Source organism: Lampris incognitus, chromosome 16 (genome assembly GCF_029633865.1).
Source record: "Lampris incognitus isolate fLamInc1 chromosome 16, fLamInc1.hap2, whole genome shotgun sequence".
In the NCBI taxonomy this organism is placed as follows: Eukaryota; Metazoa; Chordata; class Actinopteri; order Lampriformes; family Lampridae; genus Lampris; species Lampris incognitus.
The window spans coordinates 10,997,342-11,024,794 of record NC_079226.1 but is presented as its reverse complement, the minus strand read 5'-3'; the positions used below and the strand labels follow the sequence as shown (position 1 = coordinate 11,024,794).

The following is a 27,453-nucleotide window of genomic DNA, read 5'->3' as shown; positions in this document are numbered from 1 at the left end:
CAGATGTGGGTGTGTGTCCTGGTCACTGCACTAGCGCCTCCTCTGGTTGGTCGGAGCGCCTGTTCGGGGGGTAGGGGGAACCGGGGGGAATAGCGCGATCTTCCCGCATGCTACGTCCCCCCGGTGAAACTCCTCTCTGTCAGGTGAAAAGAAGCAGCTGGTGACTCCACATGTATCGGAGGAGGCATGTGGTAGTCTGCAGCCCTCCCTGGATTGGCAGAGGGGGTGGAGCAGCGACCAGGATGGCTTGGAAGAGTGGGGTAATTGGCCGGATCCAAATGGGGAGAAATATCCAATAAATAAATAAACAAACAAACAAACAATACATTATCCATAGGGTTAGTGGTTGTGTCAGGAAGGGCATCCGACATAAAACTTAGCCAAATCAGTATGCGGCTTGACAAGACCATACGGGATTGATCGAGGCTCAGGTTAACAACGACCGCCATTGGTTGTGTGCCCTCACAGGGTACCGATGGAAGCTATCAAATCCGCTGTGGCGAGCCCTGAGAAGCAGGGAACAAGCCGAAAGAAGAAGAAAAAGCTTAAGAATACGTACATTATTTGAGATCACGGATGGTTGTTGTCTTTAGTTAACAAGCTCATTGAAACTTTTAGCATCATCTTTACACGTCAATAGTTTTTTAAGTTAGTTTGTCATATGAACTCAAAAAGTACCACGTGCATTCAAATATGTAATTTTGAATTTTTTTTCCCTCACGCAGCAATACTGCCAAACTCTTCGTCTGGATTCAGGGATAGATTATCGTAAAACGAACAGACCATCCGCGGGAAAACTCTACTTCCTGTAAGAAACCCATGACACAGATCAAACCATAACAGGAACTTCCCTACCTGGTAGCTGTTATCTCTTACATGTTCAGTGTTACTCGGTTAATGCCGTCTTGTTGCTTTCGAACACAGCTCCACTGAGGCGGATGCAGAGGCTACGCTGGATAAGATGTTTGACGAGCTGGCGTTTAAACAGAATGACAGTAAGTGGATTTGCATGTGAGCGTTTGCTACTACTGCCCCGGAAATAGAAACCTTCTTACCAGAATGTTCTCTGTCTCTCCGTCACAGTAACACGACCGCGGGTGCTAAACGTGCATGGCAGAAAAGTCCTTCTGAACAAAGCATGTGGGACCATAGTCGACTGTACTTTTGAAGAGCTGTGTGACAGGGTGAGTGTCTGCCATCAGATATGTACCCTGTGTATGGATGTCTTGATGCACGGTGAAAAATCCAAGTAAGAAAATCACAGGAAGCTGAATCAGTTCATCTGAACATAACATTTATTGAGAGAAATGTTTCCTCACTCATCTAAGTGACCTCTTCAGTCTCAGCTAACTGCAGGTATCCCCACCCTTACACCTTTGTTGTGTGTATTGATATATTAGTACTGACTTAAGTCTACAACGATAATCCTGGAATGGGACTTCTGATCTAGAGTCAGTTTTGTCTTTTAATTGTCTAGACTTACACACATTGGTTTAATTGGGTGATTGTTTTTTTCCATCTTAGTCATCAGATCAACCCAGGACTTAGTAAGTGATGGGTCTTGATCATGCTGCTAATGTATCACATCTTCAAAACTCGGTTAGAAAGTAGTCCGGCTTGCACTTCAGTGAGAATATAACATTGTCAAAACACAACCCAGTGGTGACACACATATATACAATATTATGAGAGGGAGGAAGAGTGGAAAAACAATGTGTGGACAATGATTTAAAGCTGAAATCTGTGATTTTTCTCCATTGATACATGTTTATTGTCTCCATGTGTATGATGGAGTCAGGCTCCATAACACTACCAGTCATCTTCACCATGGTTGGAAACACTCTCCAGTCTCCATATACTGCTGTTGAGATGTTTGACCGGGTAGGACGAACACTGGTGCAGCAGCAAACACATACATGTTGGAAAAAAATACTAAGACGTGATGCTGATGTTTCCATGACAACCAGTATGACTGTCCAACAGTGTTCCCATATAGTATGATGTAGTTTGTAATACATTAGACTGTCTGTGTTAGCTTTGGTCCGAGGATCCATTTTTACTAGGGTGGGAACTGTTTACTGCTGAGCTGATGGCACACCAGCCACAATGGCTGCTACACCTTCTTTGTAGTCCTACACCTGGTTTGTAGTCCTTCTACACCTTCTTTGTAGTCCCAGAAAATTAGAGTCAACAGGTCTGTTTCTCTCTTCTCTCTGCCTCCTACATCCACTATATCACAACACCGTTCTACTGGAATACTGACTGTCTGTCCAGCACTACCACCACGTCACCTCCACCTTTCAGATGGATGAAATAAACACTTATTAATGGAGAAAAGTCGTGGGCTGTAGCTTGAAGTTCAAACAGGCACAGTGGGCATGAAACTGACATTTTCAAGCCAATGTGATTATCAGATCTTAAAAAACCAAACGGTGAAGCATCCTGGTGTCTCCGCCAGATAACCCCATACAATACCACGTGGGTTCATAGAGTCACAACCTCTGCTACTTTTCACCTCCTGTCCCTCCATCCTTCTCTCCCTCTCAAACTTCACTTTCCTTTCTAACAAAATCAGAAATTGCCAACGACTGAATTTAGAAGAAACAAAGTCGAGCTTAATGTATGCTAATGTAAACGCCGCGTCTTCTTTGGCGTCCCATCCTTGGAACACATAATCAGCTCCAGATCAGAAATCCCACTCTTTATATTTCGGTACGTAAAGGCCTCAGACACAGTTCACTTTTCTTCTTTGTGGTATTGATGCCAGATCACCGTTTATGTTGGCATTACATTTCAGCCTTTGGGAGCCAGTGACTACCTGGAGATATCACGGCTGTTTGACACCGTCTTCATTAGACACATTCCTCTCCTGACGCTGAATAAGAAGACGCAAGCCAGGCGGCTCATAACGCTCGTGGACGCCCTCTATGACCATAAGGTAAATATGAATGACTCATTCTCTGGTCAGTGGAATGTACATAGCTGCCAACTGTGGCCTCCCGCTGAAACTCTGCGTTTACTAAGGCCACAGGGCTCAATACCCGGCTCCCTTTTTTTCCCTCTATGTCTGATTTTTCTTTCTTTTTTGACCACCTGTTTACATCTGCTTTCAGAAGTGACATATCTGATTCCTTTGCTTGGTTTGCGCTTGAAATAACTTGCATGGGGCATCCGGGTAGCGTAACGGTCTATTCCATTGCCTACCAACATGGGGATCGCCGGTTCGAATCCCCATGTTACCTCCAGCTTGGTCGGGTGTCCCTACAGAACAGACACAATTGGCCATGTCTGCGGGTGGGAAGCCGGTTGTGAGTATGTGTCCTGGTTGCTGCACTAGCGCCTCCTCTGGTCGGTTGGGGAGCCTGTTTGGGGGGGAGAGAGAACTGAGGGGAATAGCGTGATTCTCCCATGCGCTACATCCCCCTGGTGAAACTCCTCACTGTCAGGTGAAAAGAAGCAGCTGGCGACTCCACATGTATTGGAGGAGGCATGTGGTAGTCTGCAGCCCTCCCTGGATCGGCAAAGGGGCTGGAGCAGCGACCGGGACAGCTCGGAAGAGTGGGGTAATTGGCCGGATACAATTGGGGAGATTCCTTTGGAGGTTTACCGGGCATGGCCAACTGGGAGGAGACCCCGGGGTAGACCCAGAACTCGCTGGAGGGACTACATGTCCAGTCTGGCCTGGGAACACCTTGGGATCCCCTAGGAGGAGCTGGAGGGCGGTACTGGGGAGAGGGACGCCTGGAGTGCCCTACTTGGCTTGCTGCCACCGCGACCCGACCCCGGAGAAAGCGGCTGAAGATGAGATGAGATGAGACAATTGGGGAGAAACGGGGAGGAAAATCCACAAAAAAAAACATGCGTTGGCCTTCACAAAAGTTTGGCCACTGATGAAGAAGTAAACAACTGCATGTGAACACCACGTCATTCGTATCGCATTTTGAATGATGTGCAATTCACAATGACCTGAACAATCCAATTTGTGTGGGTACATGAGAGTCACATTGGCAGATATCAGATGTATTTACTCATATGAATGTGGTCAAAACCGGATCTGAAGACATCTGAATTCACGTGTTTTGGGGTTTTTTTTTTCTGGTTACACGCTTATAATGCATAGCCTATCTGTGCCACATGTGAGCAAAAAAAATCAGAATTCGGTCACTTGTACCAGGTGGTGTGTATCTCAATGCGTTGTTGTAAATCTTCTCCTGACTCAGGTGAGGGTGGTGATTCTGGCAGACCAGCCCCTGGAAGGTATTTTTGTGCACGACAACGATCATGACCACAACGAAAGCCACATTCTCATGGATGACCTGGGGCTGAAAAGGGTAAGAAGCGCTCCGACTTCTGTGTCCTTGGGCGAAACTGTTTTTGCGCTGGCTGCAGGTCACGTTGCACTGGAAAGCGTGTCTCATCAAACCGGCTCAATCAGCCGTCAGTCAGTAGGACAGAGTGGCACACAGGCCAGTCAACACAGCTTTGTTAACATGGAGCTCTTACACACAATGCCAGTGTATAATAAAGTGCTCTACAAGCACTATATGATCAATGAAAACAGAGCAGAAGTACAGTTAATTAGATTAAAAAGCAATAAAACAAATCTGGAAATTGGATGTGAAGTTAGTTCATCTGATCTTTTCAGTTGATTTTCAAGGCAGATTAAAATCTTTGTAGATGTAGTTGTAGATAAAAACTCACCTGTCATGAATGTTTTCTGAACCCTTGTGATGGCTTTTTTTTTCACATCCATCAATAAATTCTTAGATTTTTTTTAATTTATAGTTGTTGGACCACAATAACGGATTTAAAAAAGTTAATACGGGGGCATCCGGGTAGCTTGGCGGTCTATTCCGTCGCCTACCAAGACGGGGATCGCCAGTTCGAATCCCTGTGTTACTTTCAGCTTGGTCGGGTGTCCCTACAGACACAATCGGCCGTGTCTGCGGGTGGGAAGCCGGATGTGTCCCGGTCGCTGCGCTATGCACTGCATACGAAAAATAACAGCCTTTACAGTGTAGGTGATGGGAAAGAGTGAGGAGTGAGAGAGCGGTTCTTCTTTGGTGGTATAAATTGTACTGGTAGCATATGTTTTGCATACTGAGATTTGGTTTGGCGTTTAAAACCTCTCATTAAACACATTAGTATTATTCATGTCCGACAGCCAAAGCAGCCAAAACTACACACCTTACAGTTTTTCCGTCAATGGGCCCGGCGAGATTCAAGTCCAATACCCCGACAGCAGGAGGTCCCCGGTGCGCTTGGCTGCAGGAATCGCAGTCGCTAATGCTTGTCGTTCCCAACAGGACGATGCCAGCGGCCTGTCCATCTTCAGCGGCGAGGAGGAGGTGTTCGCCTTCCAGAGAACGGTGTCTCGTCTCACCGAGATGCAGTCGGAGGAGTACTGGGTGGAGGGCGAGCGGCACACAAAGCAGGCTTAACAGGCGGCGTGCTCCCGTGATGCTCCTGTGTGCCAACACCAGTCCAGAATGAACACTACTCCCACACATCTCATGCAACGGAGGGCCGGCGCTGACAGAATTCATCCATTCAACAGTCGGACTGGTTGTAGATCTTGAACAGAGGCTCTTACTCGACTTACTGTAATGCAGAGGTGGAAAACCCGGCTGCAGAAAGTAGAAGTACTAACCATGTATTTGCTCCACCCGTGGGCTAAGCCAGCTGATTTCACTAATTAGTCCTCCTACCTGGCTGAAGTGTTGTGCTAATTAGAATCAGCTGGTTTAGTGCATGGGTGGAGCAAGTACATGGTTAGTACTTCTACTTTCTGAAGCGGAGTTTTCCACCTCTGCCGTAATGTATTTATTGACTTATTATAGCCTGATGATTTTATTCTGTTATTGCACTTTACATAGTGAGTGGTGTTTTGAGATGAACCTTTAGGGACGGGGCGTCTTCTGTCAGCTCTGTGCCGTAACGGTCCAAGTGTATTTTCCTTTTAAGAGTTTGTGGAAGTTTGGTTGTGGGATACCAAAGGAATTTTAAGATGATTTTTAAGAGGTGCTTTTTAATCCGTCTCTATTGAGATGTACCGGTGTATTTGAAATATATCATCCATTTCTTTTCTCTTTTTTTTGGACTCTTCCCCCTTTTTCTCCTCAACTGTATCCGGCCAGTTAACCACTCTTCCAAGCCATCCCGGTCGCTGCTCCACCCTCTCTGCCGATCCGGGGGAGGGCTGCAGACTACCACATGCCTCCTCCGATACATGTGGAGTCACCAGCTGCTTCTTTTCACCTGACAGTGAGGAGTTTCACCAGGGGGATGTAGCACGTGGGAGGATCACGCCATTCCCTCCAGTCCCCCCCCCCCGAACAGCGACCCCGACCGACCAGAGGAGGCGCTAGTGCAGCGACCAGGACACCCACATCCGGCTTCCCACCCGCAGACACAGCCAATTGTGTATGTAGGGACGCCCGACCAAGCCGGAGGTAACACGGGGGCAATGGAATAGACCGGAAATGTATCATCCATTCTAAGAGGTTGTTTGTGGCTGGAACGCTGTCAAATCTAAATACAGTGACCACAACGTGAACGGGATTTCCCGGTTTTCTGTTTATTTCTGGCTTTTTGAAGTGTTTAGGCCGGAACTCTTCACGGACATGTTGCACAATAACGTTGTGGCAACGTTGATATTTACTTGGTTTGAAGCTAGAAAAGGCCCCGTGATCTTATTCCCCCCACCAAACATGTGCCAAATGTCGTTAAAGTCCCAGATTCTTCTCATTTAGGAATGGAATTTTATAAGTCACATTATTAAAAAAACAAACAAACCCATTTTCAACAGTATTCAGTTGGAGCAATGAGGCTGATAGCCAGAGGCGGAGGGAGGAGTGTTGGGTATAACACGGAGACAGTAAGACGTGGTGACTGAACAGCAGCGTTAAAACAGACCAGATGCTGTGAAGAGGTTTGATGTCAGGATTTCCTCGTCTGAATGTTCACCTGTGAATTGTTAGAACGGTTTATTCACAGGAAGTATGGGTACTTATGTTTTAAGCTTTCGCAAAACAGTGGGTGTAAAATAACATGGCTGTGGCCACAGGAGGAGGTCTGAGGGGTCAATACCCCCCCCCCCGCAAAAAGTCTATTCGACAACACCAAGACGGTTTGCAGCCATAGTAGATCAAATGTGTCCAGAATAAAAGGTCCAGCCCACATCCTGGCATGAGGATGGACCGAGGTCCTGACTCGCTGGGGTCATTAAAGCTCCCATGGCACTTATCACAAAGAGTAGGGGGTTCCCCGGTGTCCTGGCAAAAATCCCACCCTGGCTCTCTCCATCTGGCCACCTAATCCCCCCCCCCCCATGTAATTGGCTCAATGATTCCTCCTTCTCCACCTCAAGCTGATGTGTGGTGAGCGTTCTGGTGCAAAATGGCTGCGGCGCATCACCCAGGTGGTGCTACACATGGGTGGTGGTTGAGGCGTTACCCCCCCCCCACAGTGTGAAGCGCGTTGGGTGTTGAGAAAAGTGCCATATATAATCATATTGCATATATAATATATATGTGATGATGATGATTTGGCTGACCACAACCTCTGAATAAATGCATTTTTTTTGTACGTTTTGTTTGGTTTATTTCAGTTTTCACATCGTACTGTAGAAAAGGGAATGGAGCAGCTAAAAATCATATCAGATCTCAATATTCACGCCATCATGATATTAAAAACTCACACTGTGCATGAATTAAAGCGTCTCTAGAACATTAAAAAAAACAAAAACCTCCACACTTGTCGGAACTTTTATTTTCACAAATGTTCAGTGTACTGAGGCAACGCCAGTTACCTCCAGTCCAAGGGCTTTACAAAAGACATCCAATAAGAAGATTAAAAAAAAAGAAAAGCTGAAAGTGTAATAGAGAATACTGAAAAAAAATAAACATAAAAGGAAAAAGCATCATTTCCAGTCACTCAGATATTCTCCTCATTCTGGGGAGTATTTAAGAGCTTCCAGCTCGGCTCTGTGGTCACACCAACACTTGCTCCTGCTTGAATAAACCGTGACCTTGCATTTTACACCTCGGCTTCTGCACCGCTCCAGAGGGAAAGAGGGTAATAACCCCACAATGACGTCACACTGAAACATGTGCACAGGGCAGATAAGTCGTCATCTCCATACTGTCGCTTTAATTCCTGTGCAGTCTATGGTGGTGGTGATGGTGGTGGGGGGCGGAGGAGGAGGGGGGCGTTTGCTCCACCGCCACAGCAAATGGTTGAATGAACTGGTCGAACTGGATCAGGGAGACCTGCCACGCTGCGCCGTGCGGGATGCGACAGGGCCACCGGCGCGAGCCACCGCCACGCTCACCTCCCCTCAAGGTTTTCGGCGTGACCCGGCCGGGGGGGGCTCCCGCCTTCCCACGCGCTTCTCCCGTGAGGAGGTTTTCTTCTTCTTCTTCTTCTTCTGGTTTGTTTGGTTCCGTTTGACGCGGGCCTGCGTGGAAGCGAGCCCTCCGCCTCGCCGGTGACAGAAAGGGGGGGGAGAGAGACACACGCCCCCCCCCCAACGGCAGCTCTCCCTCCGCACGGATGATAGAAGAAGTTGGGAGAGGAGGAGGAGGAGGAGGAGGAGGAGGAACTGGTCAAGATGGCAGCTGCCGCGGAGAGGCGGAATGATGTGCTGACATTTTGAACGGCGGATTCATCATGCGGAGAAATGCGCGTCGTGCCGCCGCCGCCGCCGCCGCCGCGGAGGGCGGCCGCTTGTGAAGGAACGCCGTCCGGTTCCTCCAGGACTCGTTTCTGCTCGCCTGCGCCGAGCCGAGCCGAGCTGAGCTGAGCCGAGCCGAGCCGCGTTGCGTTGCAATGGGGGGGTTCTTCCCTTCTGGGTGTGGGTTGCGCAGATGAAACGGTCATAATTTGGTGATTGGATGGATCCACGTTATCGCAGCCAGCCTGTCCGGTTCGGATAGTAAACGGACGCGCGTCGCAGGGGCGGTCGGTAATGTGGACTGTTGTTTTTTTTTAATTGTTATTATTATTTCATTTAATTTAAAAAAAAAATTTTTTTTTTTGCTGCACTGCAATTTATTCCCGACACATTGATGGAATGCGACTTGGCCGTTTTCGTGTGTGATTTTAGGAGAGCCCTTTGTGCACCGAGACACTGCCGGGGATCATGGCCGAGGCGCCGCCGCACCATGTGCGGCCTTTAAACGTCGAGATCGACCCGGACTTCGAGCCCCAGAAGAGGCCACGCTCGTGCACTTGGCCCCTGCCTCGTCCGGACTCCGGTGCGGACAAACGCGGAGCGAATGACACTGACGTCATCCCCGAAGAGGAGGATGACGAGAGCGACGCTGGCATCGCTCACAAGGCCAGTGTCAAACCCAGAGATCCCAACAACGCCTCCGCCTCCTTTTCCTCGTCCCAGCCTGTCCAGGTCCAGGCTGTCCCCTGCAGGGACGAAGGGGCCGATGGGTCCCCGTCCTCCTCCTCCTCCTCCTCGCAGACTCCTGCAGCGGCCCTCGGCGGTTCTGCAGCCCAGCAGCTGAGGAAGTCCTCTGCCCGCAGGAATGCATGGGGCAATTACTCCTATGCAGACCTCATTACCCAGGCCATTGAGAGCTCCCCAGAGAAAAGGCTGACGTTGTCCCAGATCTATGACTGGATGGTGAGGTCTGTGCCGTATTTCAAGGACAAGGGTGACAGCAATAGCTCCGCTGGCTGGAAGGTGAGCAGTGACACACATTTCTGTCATCCCACACAAAAGATCCACAGCGTAGATAGAGGGTGCATGCATGCACCCTCTGTCTACTTTCAATGTATGAGGTGCAACAGAATATGAAACGGTCGCCATTTGAAGTGGATGCTGCATATTTAAGGGTTTTCTTGTTTTGTTTTGTTTTGTTTTGTTTTTACCCTGCTCGTATATGTTCCCTTTCCTCTCACACTTGTTTTTCATTGATATGAATGTAACCCAGACCATATAGTAGAGAGAGACTGCATTATGTATGCATATAGTAGACCATATAGTAGAGATAGACTGCATTATGTATGCATTGAGTAGACAAAACATTAGAGATAGACTGCATTATGCATATAGTAGACCATATAGTAGAGAGAGACTGCATTATGTATGCATTGAGTAGACAAAACATTAGAGATAGACTGCATTATGCATATAGTAGACCATATAGTAGAGAGAGATTACATTATGCATATAGTAGAGAGAGACTGCATTATGTATGCATATAGTAGAGATAGACTGCATTATGTATGCACTGAGTAGACAATACATTAGAGGTAGACTGCATTATGGAAGATGTGTGGTCTTTCTGTAGACACAGTGAGTCTGTTTGACTGCGAATGACCTAGTAACCCATGGCAAATTAATGTTGCATGAAAACCACCCTCCTTTAAGGTCACTCATTAAAAAAAAACCATGATAGTAGTCCACACATAGGATTGAAAATATTCCCCAGCACTCTGAACCTCTACCAGAATACAAGGCAGGTTAATCTGACCCGTCACAATGGAGACTCCAAACATGGAGGCAAAGCAAAGTCAACACGCCTCTGCGCTGAACGGCACACATTGTTTTGGTACAGAGGCGGTTTGCAGACTACAGTAGGAGTCCTGCCTGATTTTAAGGATTAGTTTGGCCTGAAAAACCCAATTCATCCCTCATGGAATCAAGTGTGATGAAAGCCCTGAGCTGTGCGGGATTTAAACGAGTGTCTGGGGGGAAACTCTGGAAAGAGGTTTGTAATCCTGCACGGCCGTACAGGAGAGAGAGAGGCAGCAGGGCCCGTCCCCATGCTGTTCTGGGTAAAGAAGCGGCTGAGGTAATTCTGACAATGATAGTAGAGTTTTTCTTGCATTTGTGAGCTGAGCGGATGTGAGGGTGTAGGAAAGCTGCAGCAGTCAGAAGGTGTGTAATGTCTGTGCAGTATTTGTGTGGTAACTGGTCCGTCTCTCTGTCGGGAGTTTGTGTCCGTTTAGACGGTTTGGAGTGGCAGTGGATGCATATATTCAGATTGTGCAGAAAGGGTTAATGTTGTGCTCTCTGGAGCGCTGACATCAGCGTTTTCCAAGAGAAGCTTTGTAGATTGGTGTCCAGCCTGAGACCCTCCACGCTCCTTTATGGAAACCATGAAAACAACGGAGTCGTGTCCGAATTCAGAGCAAGCTTTGATTTTTGACTTAACTATTTTGGTTTAAATTCCCAGAATTACTATAAAATTGTCTCCGTTGTGGAAATCCTATGTGTAATATTTCACCCTTCTTGAAGGATAATATGACTAGTGGATTTTATAACACAACTAAATATCATAATATAACAAGCAGACATTGTAAAGTAATGTAATGGGTAAATATGATATAGGTAGTACACATTATAATATGGCTAATAGATATGACAAGTAACGATAATATGACATGTCACTGTCTTGTGATTATGATATGAGTTATAATGTGGCAAGTAAATAATTTTATCGCCCTGTAATGGACTGGCGGGCTGTCCAGGGTGTCTCCCCGCCTGCCGCCCAGTGACTGCTGGGATAGGCTCCAGCATCCCCGCGACCCTGAGAGCAGGGTAAGTGGTCTGGATAATCGATGGATGGATATTTTAATGTGCTGAATAGATATAAGGCAAGTGGCAAGTAGATATCAGAAGATGGCTAGTAGATATTATATTGTGACGAGGAAATATCCAAACGTATCGAGTCAATATAATATGGTTCGTTAATTTCGTAATGCCAAGTAAATATCATAATGATGAGTAAATTGTCGTGATGTTTTGTCATTCACATGGCCAAACGATGGCAGTCAGGAGTCAAGCGGTGTTGCACATATTAGAGAAATCTTCCGCCCTTATGAACGTGTTGTAGTTCTCCACCTGGGGTCCACTGTGTGAGGTTGGAGCATTGAAACCCCCGTGATGTCAAAGCCCGCTCGATGGCGTCGGCTTCCCGGGCCACGGTGCCGGAATTGATCAGCTGACCAGAAGTAATGCAGGCCAATGTGTATCGATGTGGGAGACGCTCCCAGTTTGACTCTGGGCCGCTTTTGGCCAAGCCACAGCCGAACTGGCAGAGCGCCAGCTGTCGGCTCAGAGCGAGGCTTTATCAAGCACCGCCAAGGGAGGGGAGAGGACCCTGACTTTAGGCTTTGGTGATTTAGCTTCAGATACTACACAGCCCTCCCTGTATATAACCCCACCCAACACACACACACACACACACACACACGTATATATAGTAGCCCATATAGGACCCAGACCATATCTCAGTGGCTGAACTGGAGGACCTGATAGTTGAAGCACATTCCTTTCTACTGTAACATTTCAGACAAATTCAGGAATGTTTCACAGGTTTTTAGCTCATTTTATTTGCAACTCAGATTCACTGTATAGTTTACCCGCGCTGTAGTATTGGCACTTGAACCAGCGTTAATACAGTCTGTTAGGTATACTGAGATGGCAAACAGGCTAATGTCTTTTTTCATTTTGTTGAAGCCGTGAAGCTATTGTTGTTGTTTTTTTGGTACTTTTAGTTTTTGTACGAACACAGAACAGACGAGGTCTGGGACATAACGGCACGGTCGGCGGAAAAAAAAGGGCACAGGTACAGAAGGTTCAGACAAAAAGAAAGAAAGCTTGTTAAAAGTCTAGATGATTATAGCAATCCCATTTTTTCCAGTATGTATCCCCCTTCTCCTTTTGAAGTCGGAGGTTGAAGGTCAGTTTCTCCGCTGAGTGGATCGAGTTAATTACATTGATAAGGAGGGCAGTGGTGGTGTGAGGGGGGGGGGGTTCCTCTGGAGCCTGCATTTTATGATTGATTTTTTTTAAAATCTTGCAGCCATATTAATCTTCAAAAGATATATATCACTTTTGCTGAGACCTGAGACCTTCAGGAATATTTCCAAGGTGCAAAAAAGCGGAAGAGAAATCCGATTTTAGGCCCAGAATCTCCCTGCTCCTTTCCAGAAAGGCTGAACATATGAACTAGGGGTCGACTTTCATTGAAAGAGAAATGTGAACACACATTGAATGAACAGAAAACGTTATAAAGGGTACACGGTTCATTTGAAATAAAGTGCTGTGGGTTTTATGTATCGCATTAGGCAACAACATTTGATTAGTAAGAACTCTGAAAGCTTGGCAAACTCCTGATTTACAAGGTCTTGCATCAGTGCGACATCTCAAATCAGTCCTACATCCACAGCATGGCAGATGATGATGAGTGTAATGAGCAGTGATGTTGACTGCACACATCCTCAACAACCACATTTATCATCGTGGTAGAAATCAATATCCATATATTTTTCCTTGATTTGGTGTGGTTCGTATCAAACGGAACTCGTATCGAAAATAGCTTCCGTTTTCCCAGAAAGTAGAATCAGTTCATGTGGACACGACGTTGATTCGGAGAAACATTTCATCACTCGTCTAAGTGACCTCTTCAGTCTCAACTGAGCGCAGGTATCCCCACCCTTATGACAGCACGGTTGCATAACGACCTCAACCAACAATCGGTTTCATATGCAAATTGCCGTGACCATTAACTAGAGTTACAATGGCCATGTGTACTATTTACAGAGGATTGGGGAATAGTTGCAATCACAGCGTTGTAGGATGGCGACAGATGTACTCTTGGCCACCCCCATCGGTTCAGGGATGGTCATGCCCTCTTCACATAGATGGCCTCTTTGACTCCCTGTTCAAACCAATGTTCCTCCCTATCAAGGATGTGCACATCCTCATCCTTGAAAGAGTGGCCACTGGCCTGTAGATGGGTGTAGACTGTGGAGGCCTGGCCTGACATGTTAGCTCTTCAGTGTTGTGTCATCCTCTTGGCCAGTGTCTGTTTGGTTTCCCCGATGTACAAGTCACAGCAATCCTCCTGGCACTTAACAGTGTACACTATATTGCTCTGTTTGTGCAGGGGGACCCAGTCCTTGGGGTGGACCAACTTCTGGCGCAGCCTGTTTTGGGATTTGAAAGCAACTGAGATGCGGTGTTTGGAAAATTCGCGTCTCAACTGTTCCAACACTCCCGCCACATACAGAATCACCACTGTTTCCATTTAGGCAGCTGTTGTCCTTCTCCTCTCTTTGATCAGCTGGTGTACTGCTTGGGTGTCTTCCTGACTTTGATAAATGCCCAGTTAGGATAACCACACTTAACCAGGGCCTGTTTAATGTGGGATTTCTCCCCTTCTCCGGCCACTGTGTTGGTGGGGACATTGTGAGCTCAGTGGTACAGGGTCCAGATGACCCGTAGTTTGTGCTCCAGTGGATGATGAGTGTCAACCCTTAAGAAAGCCACTTTATTTTGCCTTGGTCAGGGGTATAGACAGGAGTGTTAACCCTAACATGCGCATCTTTTTGATGGTGGGAGGAAACCGGAGCAACTAGAGGAAACCCACGCAGACACCGGGAGAACATGCAAACTCCACACAGAAAGGACCTGGGATGGCCTGGGATATGAACCCAGGACCTGGGATGGCCTGGGATATGAACCCAGGACCTGGGATGGCCTGGGATATGAACCCAGGACCTGGGATGGCCTGGGATATGAACCCAGGACCTGGGATGGCCTGGGATATGAACCCAGGACCTTCTTGCTGTGAGGCAACAATGCTAGCCACTGAGCCACCATGGTTACTGATCAGTACTGGTCAGTATGTGTTGGTTTATAGTAAACATCAACAATCAAATGTCCCCCATCACCAATTGCAACCTGTCATTTTTCACATCCTCCCTGGTGAACTTGATGTGGTTGTCCACAGAGTTAATGTGGTCGGTGAAATGTGGTACGTCCTGAGATTTCTTTTTTGGGGGGGGGGGGGGGTTACCCCTTTTTTCCCCAATTGTATCCGACCAATTACCCCACTCTTCCAAACCGTCCCAGTCCCTCTGCCAGTCCGGGGAGGGCTGCAGACTACCACATGCCTCCTCCGATATATATGGAGCCGCCAGTCACTTCTTTTCACCTGACAGTGAGGAGTTTCACCAGGGGGAGGTAACGCGTGGGAGGATCACGCTATTCCCCCCAGTTCCCCCTACCCCCTGAACAGGCGCCCCGACCAGCCAGAGGAGGCGCTAGTGCAGCGACCAGGACACATATCCACATCCGGCCTCTCACCCGCAGACCCAGCCAATTGTGTCTGTAGGGATGCCTGACCAAGCCGGAGGCAACGCGGGGATTCCAACCGGCAATCCTGTGTTGGTAGGCAACGGAATAGACCGCTATGCTACCCGGACGCATGAGATTTAATTTGAACCCAGTTGTCGTCCACAAATCTGAACCAGTGGCTAGGTGGTGTTACCGGATAGGACATCAGAGCTGTCTTTTTCATTTGTTCCATATACAATTTGGCCACTATAGGTAAACCTGGGGAACCGATAGCACACCCTATGTGGACTGAAGACACAGCTACAGGGGCAGACACACTTGGTCAGTGTTAAGGGTGGTCCTGTTGCTAAGGGTGGGGTCATCCTGTAATTTCATACCAACCACCTTCACTGCTTCATCAACAGGAATGCACGGGAAGAGAGACGTTACATCATAAAAGACCATTGTTTCAGCCACCTCCATAATGATGTCCCTCACTTTATCCACAAATCCATAGTGTTCTTAATGAGATGTTCATTACTGCCTACCAGCGGGTTAAGAATAGATAGCAGAAACCTAGAGATGATATAGATCACTGGGTTAATCATACTGACAATAGGCCATAATGGCACATCCTGTTTATGTATCTTTGGTAAACCATACAGACTAGGTGTAGCTTCCCCTGAGTACAATCAGTACAAAAGTCTGTAAGCTTATGTTTTACTCAGGTTTGGAGATCTCTTTATACTCTTGCAATACAAATGATTTGTGATATTTTCTCTCATGACTTTAAGCCTAATACTTGAAATTCTAGTAGTTGCCCATGAAACAGCCATCAAATATTATACTGCTAACTGGATTTGTAGAGATTATTTGATATTTTGACATCCAAATTATAAAAGCAGTCATCCCTGAGCGGAGTAGCTTTGTTTGTGAACCTGGTCAGCCACATTCTATGTCCTGTTTATGTGAAAGCGCGCAATTCTGATCATTGCAACGATGAATTAAAAAATTGCGTTGCCTGAGAAATCTGATGGTTTATTCAGAATAGTTGACAAATCCCTTGCCTGACTCCACCAGACCAATTTGCAAATGCGAGTTAATCTGGAACCTCTCAATTCAGTTTCGATTTCTAAGCATTGTTATCAATGGGTACAGGCCAAAATGCCTCTGGACACAACTGGATAGACCTACAACCAATCAGAGCAACAAAACATGTGACATAGCACTTAAACTTCTACCAAATCCTATCTTAACAAAAGCTTTAAGTGCAGTTTTTTGTTCTTCTTTTAGAGAAAATGTGCCATCCGGTTCATTTAATACTGTGGCAATAGCAGATTCAACAGACTATTCCACATCAGCGGCAGCCATCTTGGTTGTTTGCGAAAATGCCTCAACAGCGCTCCTCTGTACAGTCATCGTATCAAACCCACCCCATAATAGATCAATTGTTGTGATTGGCCCGACCCAGGCCAGTTCGGGTGGAAATCGGTTTGAATAGGAGGGGAACCAGAAGCATCTGCCAGAGCAAATAAAACATGAGCTCGCAGATTTATCTTGTTCCCAGGCTAACAAATCCCATCAACCTTGCCAAACTAAGTTGGGAGAAACAGAAAAAAAGAAAAGAAAAAGAGCTTGCGGTACCTGAGCATTAGATTTAGCAGTTCGTTACGTGTCAGAAGTGATGAAAGTGTTTGCTAGTCGACCAAATCCCATAATTGGCTTTAAGTGAAGGCTTTACTGTAAGTATGATGTCAGCAGGGCAGTCCATTGACTCATCGTGTACGTGAGAAGAGTGTGGCTGGTGTTTCACCGTCACTAATCTCTCACTGTTCGCAAAACCTGGAGAGCTTTCTCATTCACAACTTCCTTTACAAACTGCATATGTTTTGTAGTTATTTGGGCCTCCTTTCACTATCTGCAGTTGAAGTTTTAGCCATCTGATGTTTATGCCATATGACTTAGGGTCATTTACAGAATATGATTTTTGCGTTTTTGTGCCTTGCTCTACAGCATGCTTTTGACACTGAAGACCAGTCCAGACAACAGGCTGATGTATTAATGTACTGACAAAGGTAGGCTGTATATGAGTGGAACATGGACTAAACACAGTAGCATCTCAGTTATCTGCTCTCCCGTTGTTTTGGTAGGGAATATGTAAACTTATGGGAAATAGGCTCTTACAGGAAGGACGGAGGGTTCGCTGATTCTGGATCTTAATCCCCACTTGCTATAATGAATTTAAGTAAAATTTTGTTTTGTTAATGTCAATGATTAATTTAATACGTCATCAATACGGCGCCGGGGATGGCAGCCTCAATACAGTGCTCTCTAGTACTTTCTTTGTTTTTGTTTATTCTCTGTGTGTCCGGCTATTCAAACCCGATCATTTTCACTAGAGAAGAACGGCTTAAACATTAGACAGTTAACTCCAGATAGTTTTTCACCAGTTTTCACAAACCCGGAAAGTTTTTTGGAGATTTTAATTGGAGGAAGAGCGGCTCTCTGTGAGAAATGGAGGCGACTCAGACGGGAAGTGAGCTGGTGCGCTGGTGAGGCTCTGACAGCAGGGATTTTGATCTGCACTCCCAGCGATTCACCTGTCAAATCTCCGCTCCATGCCCAACAAAATGGACGAGTTTCTTTTCCTCAATGGGATGAACAAAGACTTTGCACATTTTGCTGCCCTTTGTTTCACTGAAATCCACCCCTGACAGCGGATTACATCTCCCGGGCTTCCGCCTACACCAAGCAGATTGCGTTATGGTGCTGTCGGGAAAAGTGAAGGGTGGAGGAATTTGTTTCTACATAAACAAAGGAATGGATAAACAAAGGTTGGTGTGCAAATGTCAGTGTTAAGTAAATACTGCAGCGTGAACTTGGAGTCATTGTTCATAAACTGCAAGCCATTTTATTCACCCTGGGAATTTTCATCCTTCATCCTTGTCAGTGTTTACATCTCACCCCAGCCTGATCAGATTACCAGCTTGGAACAAAAACATACGGACTCACTTTTCATAATCCTTGGGGATTTAAACAGAGCAAAATTAAACCACGAACTACCAAAATACAGACAGCATATTAACTGTCCCATCAGGGAAAATATCACACTGTACCACTGCTACACAATTCTTAAAGATGCATATGGCTGTATCCCCTGGGCAGCTTTGAGGCAATCTGATCACTACTTGGTTCATCATATTCCAGCCTACAAGCAGAAACCAAAATCTGCCAAGCCTGTGGTTTAAACAGTGAAGAAATGGACCAGCAAAGCAGGAACTGCAAGACTGTTTTGACTGCACTGATTGGAGTGTATTTGAAGCTGCAACTAGCAACCTGGATGAACTAACTGACACTGACCTCTTACCTCAGCTTTTGTGGAGATGTGTGTGCCTACCAAGACCTTCTGCACATACAACAATAACAAACCATGGTTCACAGCCAAACTAAGACAACTTCGGCAGGCCAAGCTGGATACCTACAGCAGTGGTACAAGCAGGCTAGAAATTCACCGACAAAGGACATCAGAGTGGCTAAAAGAAGCTACACCAAAAAGCTGAAAAACCGGTTTTCAACCAACGACCTTGTGTCAGTGTGGAGGTAGTGTGGAGGAGCCTGCAACACAAACTGCAGAAGGCCACCTCCCATGCTGAGGCAAACAAAGACCTGGCTGATGACCTGAATATCTTCTATTGCAGGTTTGAGAGGGACAAATTCACACCCCTCACCCACTCCAACCCAACGACAACAGCCCCCCTCACACCTCTGGTAACCCCCCTACACTCCTACTCAGGCTGCACTGAGAATACATGTAGCAGATGTGAGCCGGCTTTTCCAGAAACAAGAGATCAGGAAAGCACTGGATCCAGATATTGTCTCCCCATCCTGTCTTAAAGCCTGTGCTGACCAACTGGCTCCAATCTTCACATAGCTCTTCAACAGATCCCTGAAGCTGTGTGAAGTCCCCTCCTGCTTCAAGCGCTCAACCATCATCCTGTTCTCAAAAAACCCTCTTATCACAGAACTGAATGACTATAGGCCTGTTGCTCTGACATCTGTGGTCATGAAGACTTTCGAATGACTGCTGTTGGCCCACCTGAAGAACGTCATAGGATGCCTGCTTGACCCCCTGTAGTTTTCCTACCAGGCAAACAGGTCAGTCGATGATGCAGTCAACATGGGACTGCACAACATCCTGCAACACCTTGACTACCCAAGCGACATATGCAAGGATCCTGTTTGTGGACTTCAGCTCAGCGTTCAACACCATCATTCCAGAAATCCTCTCCAAACTCTCCCAGCTCACTGTATCCCCCGCCATCTGTCAGTGGACCACCAGCTTCCTGACAGGCAGGAAACAGCAGGTGAGGCTGAGGGAAGTCACTTCTGGTATACGGACAGTCAGCACTGGTTCTCCCCAGGGATGTATCCTCTAGCTCAGGGGTCGGGAACCTTTTTGACTGGGAGAGCCATAAAAGCCAAATATTTCTAAATATATTTCATTGAGAGCCATATAGTATTTTTAACGTATAATAAATTAAATATGTCTTACTTTTAATGCGACTTCTGGTGCTGCATGGTTTTGCTGATGGCCTTGTAGTCTGGTTCATACGTGGTGAGGTTGAGCTTCATGCAGGCGTTGAGGCTTCCATCAGTTAAACGTGAGCGTAGGTTGGTCTTAATGTTCCTCATATGTGAGAAAGACTGTTCACATGCATATGTAGAGCCAAACATGGTCAATACGGCAATACTCACACGCTGCATTGTGTGGTATGTCACAGGAAGCTCGTTCCAAGTTTTAAGAATCAGCTGGTCTTCAGGTTGAAGATTTTTAATTTCTGTCCACTTGTGTTCCCTCGCCAGCTCTGCTGTCGCGCAAGACTTTCCAACTCTCCATTAAGTGACTTGAACTTACTCATCCACATGTCTGATGCCTTCAGGTCAGCAACTTCCAGCTCAAAGTCTCCGATAGAGACCCCGGGGATGCATGTCAGGTCGATTTTGTCCACTGCACACTCATGTGGATGAGTGATGAACTTGAAAAGACCAGTGCGCGCACGAAATTCTCCAAAACGTGCTTTGAATGACTGCAGGAGATTGAACGTAAAGCCAGCTAGCTGCTGGAGATCCAGATGTTGAGTGGAGTCACTTGCTAAGCATGCATCTCTAAATTGTTGCAGTCTTTCAAAGTGCAGAAGACGACCTGTTTCAATGTCCCTGAGAAAGACTTCCAGCTTGCTTTCAAATGCAAACACTGCTTGTTGAAGGGATGAGATTGTATTTCCAATACCTTGCATTTTCACATTGAGCTGGTTCAGATGGCCAGTTATGTCCACGAGATAGTGAAACTGCAGGAGCCAGTCAGTGTTGTCTAGCTCAGGATGCTTGACGCCTTTCATTTCAAGAAAAGTCCGGATTTCACTCAGGCAAGCTGCAAAACGGCTGAGCACCTTCCCCCTTGACAACCAACGCACGTTGCTGTGTAAAAGCAGACCGGGATAATGATTCCCAACTTCTTCTAACAGAGCTTTAAACTGGCGATAATTTAAAGCTCGGGCAACAATAAAGTTGACCACTCGAATGACCAGAGACATCACCTCGCCAAGCTCCTGGCCACACGTCTGAGCGCAAAGCGCCTCCTGGTGCAGGATGCAATGAAAACTTAGGATGGCTCTCTTTTCATGTTTACGGAGAAGCGCTACAAATCCTTTGTTCTTCCCCAACATACAGGGTGCACCATCAGTACAGACAGAAATAAGTTTATCCATCGGTAGTTTTTTTTCTTTAGCAAACTCCATGAAAGACATGAATAAATCCTCTCCTCTTGTTGTCCCTTTCATTGGCAAAACAGCCAAGCTTTCCTCACGCAGTGTGTCACCTGCAGCATACCTGGCAATGATACTGCACTGAGATAGATGGCTAACGTCTGTTGACTCATCTAACGCGAGAGAAAAGTATGTCCCGGCGTTTATGTCCTTAATTTGTGTTTCCTCGACTTGATTTGCCATCATGATGCTACGATCGTGCACAGTTCTTGCTGACAGGGGCATGTCTTTTATTCGTTTGATTATCTTGTCTTTATTTGGGAAGTCATCAAACAGTTCATTGGCCACATCAAGCATGAATGTTTTGGCATACTCGCCATCTGTGAATGACTTTCCATTCCTTACTATTGCCAAAGCCCCCGCAAAGCTAGCGGAATTCCCGTCACCTTGCTTGGTCCACACACGTAGTTGCTGCTGACTCGTCTGCACTCTCCGCTGTAGCTCCTCGCATGCCCTTTTCCTGCTGTCTGTCCCCCGCTGGATATTTCGATGCAAATGAAGCATGGTGCGTATCGAAGTGCCGCTTTATATTTGACCGTTTCATCGATGCAATTTTATCATTGCATATTAGACATACCGCTGATCCTGCTCTCTCCACAAATGCAAATTCCTCTGTCCACGCAGCCTGGAATGCACGGTAATCATCGTCTTTTTTTCTTTTCGCCATCTTTTCCGTTACAAGGGTTGAAGCGGATAAACTAGTTGGCTATCTGATAAAATTGATTTCTTCACCTTTACAATGACCCGGACATGCTCGCGAGCCATTGGTTCCCGACCCGACCCACGGGTGACCCGTGACCCGTGAAATTTATCTTCAAAACTAATTTCTGTTTACTTTAAAATGACACAGTATTATTAAGAAATATCACAAGTATTTTAAAATCAGTTCCAAACTGATTTTTTTGAAAAAAAAATAATTTTCAACTCAAAATTGTCTGGGAGCCATATGCCGTCACCGGAAGAGCCATATATGGCTCGCGAGCCATAGGTTCCCGACCGCTGCTCTAGCTTAATGCTCTTCTCCCTCTATACCAACGATTGCACCTCCAATGACCCAGCTGTTAAACTCCTGAAGTTTGCAGATGACACTACGGTCATCAGACTCATCCAGGATGGCGACGGGTCTGCATATCAGCAGGAGGTTGAGCGGCTGGTGCTCTGATGTAGTCAGAACAACTTGGAGTTGAACATGCTCAAGACTGTGGAGATGATAGTGGACTTTAGGAGGCACCCCTCAGCACTGCTCCCCCTTACAATATCCAACAGCCCTGTGTCAACCATGGAGACCTTCAAGTATCTGGGAACTACCATTTCCAAAGACCTGCAGTGGGAGACAAACATCAACTCCATTCTCAAAAAGGTCCAGCAGAGGATGTTCTTTCTGCAGCAATTGAGGAAATGTGGTCTGCCACAGGAGCTGTTGAGCCAGTTCTACATTGCAGTCATTGACTCTGTCCTGTGCACCTCAATCATGGTCTGGTTCAGAGCAACAACAAAATAGGATAGGAACAGACGGCAGCAAACAGCAAGGACAGCAGAAAAAATCATTGGCGCTCCCCTGCCCACCCTGCAGGACTTGTGCACCTCTAGAGCCCAGAAACGGGTGGGCAGAATCAGTATAGATCCCCCTCACCCAGAACCCAATCAGTTTGAACTCCTACCCTCTAGCAAGCACTACAGAGCAATGTGCACCAAAACCACCAGAGATGGGAAGTTTTTTCTCCCACAGGCCATCTCTCTCATGAACACTTAACAACATGGTGCCAGGATTGAAACTTATTATGTAAATATGACACTTTGTAAATAGTTCCCTCTGGTCAACATGTCTCACCTACCTATCTATGATGTGCAAAATAAATGTAAAATTGTAAATAAACCTACTAATGCTGTATACTGGTTACAAATTATTGCTGTTACTGTTGTGGTTGTAACATAGGTATATAATATAGTATGTAGTTGTGAGGTGGATGGTAGGTGAATATATCGTATATTCTTCTGGTACATAAGATAATATAGTGTAATTTAGTGGGAGTATATAGCATTATATATGGGCATGATGGGCTGTGGAGTTGTGGTATGGTATAGTGTATGGGTAGTGGTGGGCTATCAGGGCCTTCTCTGCTGACCCTGTCTAAATCAAAATCACAATTTGTTTTTCATTGGTAAATTCAAGTGTGCCTGAAATGTGTCTGAATTCAATTACTCGTTTTCTCCTGGAGCTAAGCAGGGATTTCCTATGTCAAATAAATGCATCACAGCTCCTTGGACCAGCACTAGTTTGTATTGCTAGCCTTTTGTTGAAGCCCGAAGCTGCAAACTGTTTACAATTTTGAGTGACCATATCATTAGCCAATCAAATTTTGATGTGTAGTGACAGAATGCCCCAGGGCTCTGCAATGTGTCAGTGCTAGCCCTGGTGCTGTCATCAACTTTGAGCTTGAGCCTTTGGTGGGTCATGAGCAAACTAAGAGCAATGGCTGCCGCATTCACAGCTACTGACGATCTCGTTGCCGATCTACTTCGTGGTTTTTGTGAATCTGATAGGATTGTCTGCATTTTTTGCACATTCTCCCAAATGGACTAAATTGCTGGTTGAATTTTGTGGAAGAAGGCTGCCATGAGTCTCTAAAGTGAGGGGGAACTTAAACTCCAGCTTGGTGTGCACATTTTTCTTATTGAATTGAAGGCGGTGCACTGATAATATTGTGGCTATACTTTATTGTATTTGTTGAAGTTACATGAGTGACTTGTGAGCACGACATCAACTGTGGAAACTTATCTCCGCTGGTAGCCTGGAGGGGATTATGCATTTGGTCGTGTGTTTGTGTGTCTGTCCACGGCTTGAGTTCTGATGAACTGATTCAACTTTTCTGGGTATATCTCTGGGGAATTCCATGAACTTTTCACGACAACCAGAAATGAGTCACAGTGTGAGATGCATTGAAGTTTCTGCTTTAAAAAAAAAAATACTTGCTTTAACTGCAGTTTTAGTAATGGTCACGTCTTCTAATAGTTTTAGGATATAAGACAACACCCTTCCCATGGTTATATAAAATATGCTGACATCATTACATGTTGCCTATATAGTCATCAGTTGTACCCATAGTGGAACATTTTTAAGTGTGTTACTCCTTCATCCAAATTATCCAGTCGTTTCTCGTTTTACATGAGGAACGACTACCTGGCGAGACTTTTTGAAATTCTCATGGCTCTTTTTGTCATAAAGAAATTGAATAAACTAATCTGTTAAAGGCTTAAATTGTTTTGTCAGCATGAAAATGAAGATATTCAAAAGGGACACTATGTCACAAATAAAACCAGAATCTGCTGCTCTTAACCCCTTGCTGTACTTTTCTTCTTACAGAACTCCATCCGACACAATCTGTCACTTCATAGTCGTTTTGTCAAGGTCCAGAATGAAGGAACTGGGAAAAGCTCCTGGTGGATGGTCAACCCAGAGGGTGGGAAAGGCGGCAAAGCTCCACGGCGACGGGCCGTATCCATGGACAACAGTAAGTACATCAAGGGCGCCAGGGGGCGTGCTACCAAGAAGAAGGCCTCACTACAGGCTACCCAGGACGGCAGCTCGGAAAGCTCTTCAAGCTTGTCTAAGTGGACAGGAAGTCCCACCTCCCGCAGCAGTGACGAGCTGGATGCCTGGACAGACTTCCGTTCCCGCACCAACTCCAACGCCAGCACACTGAGCGGTCGCCTCTCTCCGATACTCGCCAACTTGGAGCTGGACGAGGTGCCAGATGACGACTCACCCCTCTCGCCCATGCTTTACTCCAGCCCCAGCAGCATGTCCCCCTCCACTGGCCCCATGGGGCTCTCCGACCTTGCGGGCACCATGAACCTCAACGACGGGCTCTCTGACAACCTGATGGATGACCTTCTGGACAACATCAGCCTGACTGCCTCCCAGCAGCCTCCTCCAGGCGAGGAGGAGAGTGGAGGCAATGGGCAGGGAAGCTCCGTCTTTACCTTTAGCTGCTCTGGAAGCAGCCTGGGCAATCCCCCGGTCAGCTATGGGCCAAACTCTCTGTATAGCCCTCCGTCCATCACAAGTCTTCGTCAGTCGCCCATGCAGACCATCCAGGAGAACAAGCAAACCACCTTCTCTTGTGTCTCCCACTTTGGCGATCACCAGAGCCTGCAGGACCTGCTTAGCCTGGAGCCTCATGGCCACATCAATGTGATGCTGACCCAGTCCGACCCACTGATGTCACAGGCCAGTACAGCCGTCGCTCTACAGAACTCTCGACGGAACGCCATGCTTCTCCGCAAAGACCCATCCATGGCAAACCAGGCCAGCTCGGGTCAGGCCCAAAATTCCTCCATGTCCAGTTGGCAAGCTGGCTTGTCAACCTCTGTCAATGGAGGCTTGGGGTTGAGCGGCAATGCCGGCAATGCCGATGCCAAGCAGCAGCACCTGAAGTCCCCCAGCAAGAGCGCCACTATGCAGCTTGGATCAGATGTGTCTGCTCAGAACCGTTTCCCTGCCGATCTGGATCTGGATATGTTCAGCGGCAGTCTGGAGTGCGACATGGACTCAATCATCCGCAATGAATTGATGGATGCGGATTGCCTGGACCTTAGCTTCGACTCTCAACTCAACATGGCACCGAATGCAAACAGGAACACCGGCAGCTTCTCCGGTTCCAAACAGACCTCGCCCCAAAACTGGGTTCCAAGCTGAAAGGGTCTTTTGGAAGCTGGCCTGATTTAAATGAGGGGTGCAAAATGTATAAATTGTTATTGTCCTGCATTGTGGATCTAGATGGAGGAAAGACTATGTGAAAGTGTATTCAGTGTTTTTTGTTTTCTTTGATGTCAGGCATTACACTCAGTACTGTATCTTAAGTGTCTAAAGACAAGTTGGTGTCTTCGTGGTGTAGAAAAGAATACTTAAAAAGATCAGTGACTGGGCAGCAGTATTACTGACTGGAATGGGATCGGAGGAGGTTTTCGTTCTAACACTTTGGAAAATTGACAGCTCTCATTAGTCTCAGGGAACAACTCGTCACTAAATGACACATTAAACTGATGATAATGATGTGAAGTATGTTTTCACCCTGCATTTTTTTCCAATTTTACACCCTTTCATACCCGAAACGACAACAATTTTTTGCCAAATCAGCTGTTGACCTCTTGTGGGGGACGGCCTGTTTACAGAACAAGCTGCAGAGAATGTTACATTCTGTCCAAGTGGAAGATACTTGATAAGCTTTATTAAATTTTTTTTGAGAAACAAAACTTAAGCAGACTAACCGGTGAGTGTTAATAAAAAGCTTTTTGATTTCTTTTTTTCCCCTATGATGCACCATGCCATGCACCAAATATTGACCTGTTGACTTAAAAATGTTACAAAGTTGTGAAATGATCTACATTGTGTGGTTTTGTATGTAATGTTTTTTGTTTGTTTGTTTGTTTGTTTGTTTGTTTTGTTTTTTTTTTTGGTGAATTTTACCCTGTGATTTTTAGTGACGTTACTGTGAAATCCGTTCCCTCTGGAGAGGTGCATACTGAAGCTCTGGAAAACATGGCATTTATGCTGCGGCTCTCCATCCTTGACCTTTGACCCTTGACCTTCCATTTACTGCAACATTTGAAGGTACTGCCCAGTGTCGAGAGTTCATGACATAATTAAAGACAGGGCTAAGCAAGCCACAAGGTAAACTGTAGGACCATTTGGTGTGGAATAAAATATCACCACTTAGGGCGTCCAGGTGGCATGGTGGTCTATTCCGTTGCCTACCAACACGGGGATCGCCGGTTCGAATCCCCGTGTTACCTCCGCCTTGGTTGGGTGTCCCTACAGACACAATTGGCCGTGTCTGCAGGAGGGAAGCCAGATGTGGGTATGTGTCCTGGTCGCTGCACTAGTGTCTCCTCTGGTCGGTCGGTCGGTCGGGGCACCTGGTCGGGGGGGGAACTGGGAGGAATAGCGTGATCCTCCCATGCGCTACACCCCCTTGGCGAAACTCCTCACTGTCAGGTGAAAAGAAGCGGCTGGCGACTCCAAATGTATCGAAGGAGGCATATGGTAGTCTGCAGCCCTCCCCGAATTGGTGGAGCAGCGACTGGGACGGGTGGAGTAATTGGCTGGATACAATGGGGGAGAAAGGGGGGGGGGAGTAAAATTTTTTTTTTAATCACCATTTAGGGATTACTGAGAAATAGAATACAGTAAATAATGTGGTCTTCATTAGTTCAAGGGAGTGCCCGGTGCTACAGTAAGCGATGGGAGGGAGGGGCAGCATATGGAGCTTCAGTCGTAGCCTTCCCCTTTGGTGTCAACACTACAGCAGGTACTCGGCGAAAAATGTTTTTAACTGTGAGAGTTATATTAACATCTTATCGATTTGCCATTTTAGACATGAAAGACCAACCACCATGTTTTAAATATTGCCAAATTTTTCATTTTAATAAGTGGAAATTGGAGTTGGTGTATAAACACTATGATCCAGTGGTAAAGTACAAAAAAAAAAAAATCATCAGCACAGATTTTTGTAGGAAAAGGAAGATGAATTTTTAGTTTAC

At 46.4% G+C, this 27,453-nt stretch overlaps 2 protein-coding genes across 2 annotated transcripts in view; both read left to right on the top strand.

Annotated features, from left to right (window-relative positions):
* Nucleotides 1–5,579, top strand: part of afg1la (AFG1 like ATPase a) — a 13,659-nt gene extending 8,080 nt beyond the window's left edge. The window contains exons 8-13 of the mRNA XM_056295500.1: nucleotides 726–808; nucleotides 925–995; nucleotides 1,084–1,184; nucleotides 2,798–2,938; nucleotides 4,221–4,331; nucleotides 5,307–5,579. Coding sequence (XP_056151475.1) covers nucleotides 726–808; nucleotides 925–995; nucleotides 1,084–1,184; nucleotides 2,798–2,938; nucleotides 4,221–4,331; nucleotides 5,307–5,441 — 642 coding nt within the window. The 3' untranslated portion in view covers nucleotides 5,442–5,579. The remainder of the gene's footprint in view (nucleotides 1–725; nucleotides 809–924; nucleotides 996–1,083; nucleotides 1,185–2,797; nucleotides 2,939–4,220; nucleotides 4,332–5,306) is intronic.
* A 3,363-nt stretch (nucleotides 5,580–8,942) lies between these two features.
* Nucleotides 8,943–26,171, top strand: foxo3a (forkhead box O3A). Its single transcript, XM_056295499.1, has 2 exons — nucleotides 8,943–9,697; nucleotides 24,275–26,171. The coding sequence occupies exons 1-2, from the start codon at nucleotides 9,143–9,145 to the stop codon at nucleotides 25,607–25,609; spliced, it is 1,890 nt and encodes a 629-aa protein (XP_056151474.1). The 5' UTR covers nucleotides 8,943–9,142; the 3' UTR covers nucleotides 25,610–26,171.
* Nucleotides 26,172–27,453: the final 1,282 nt, after the last annotated feature.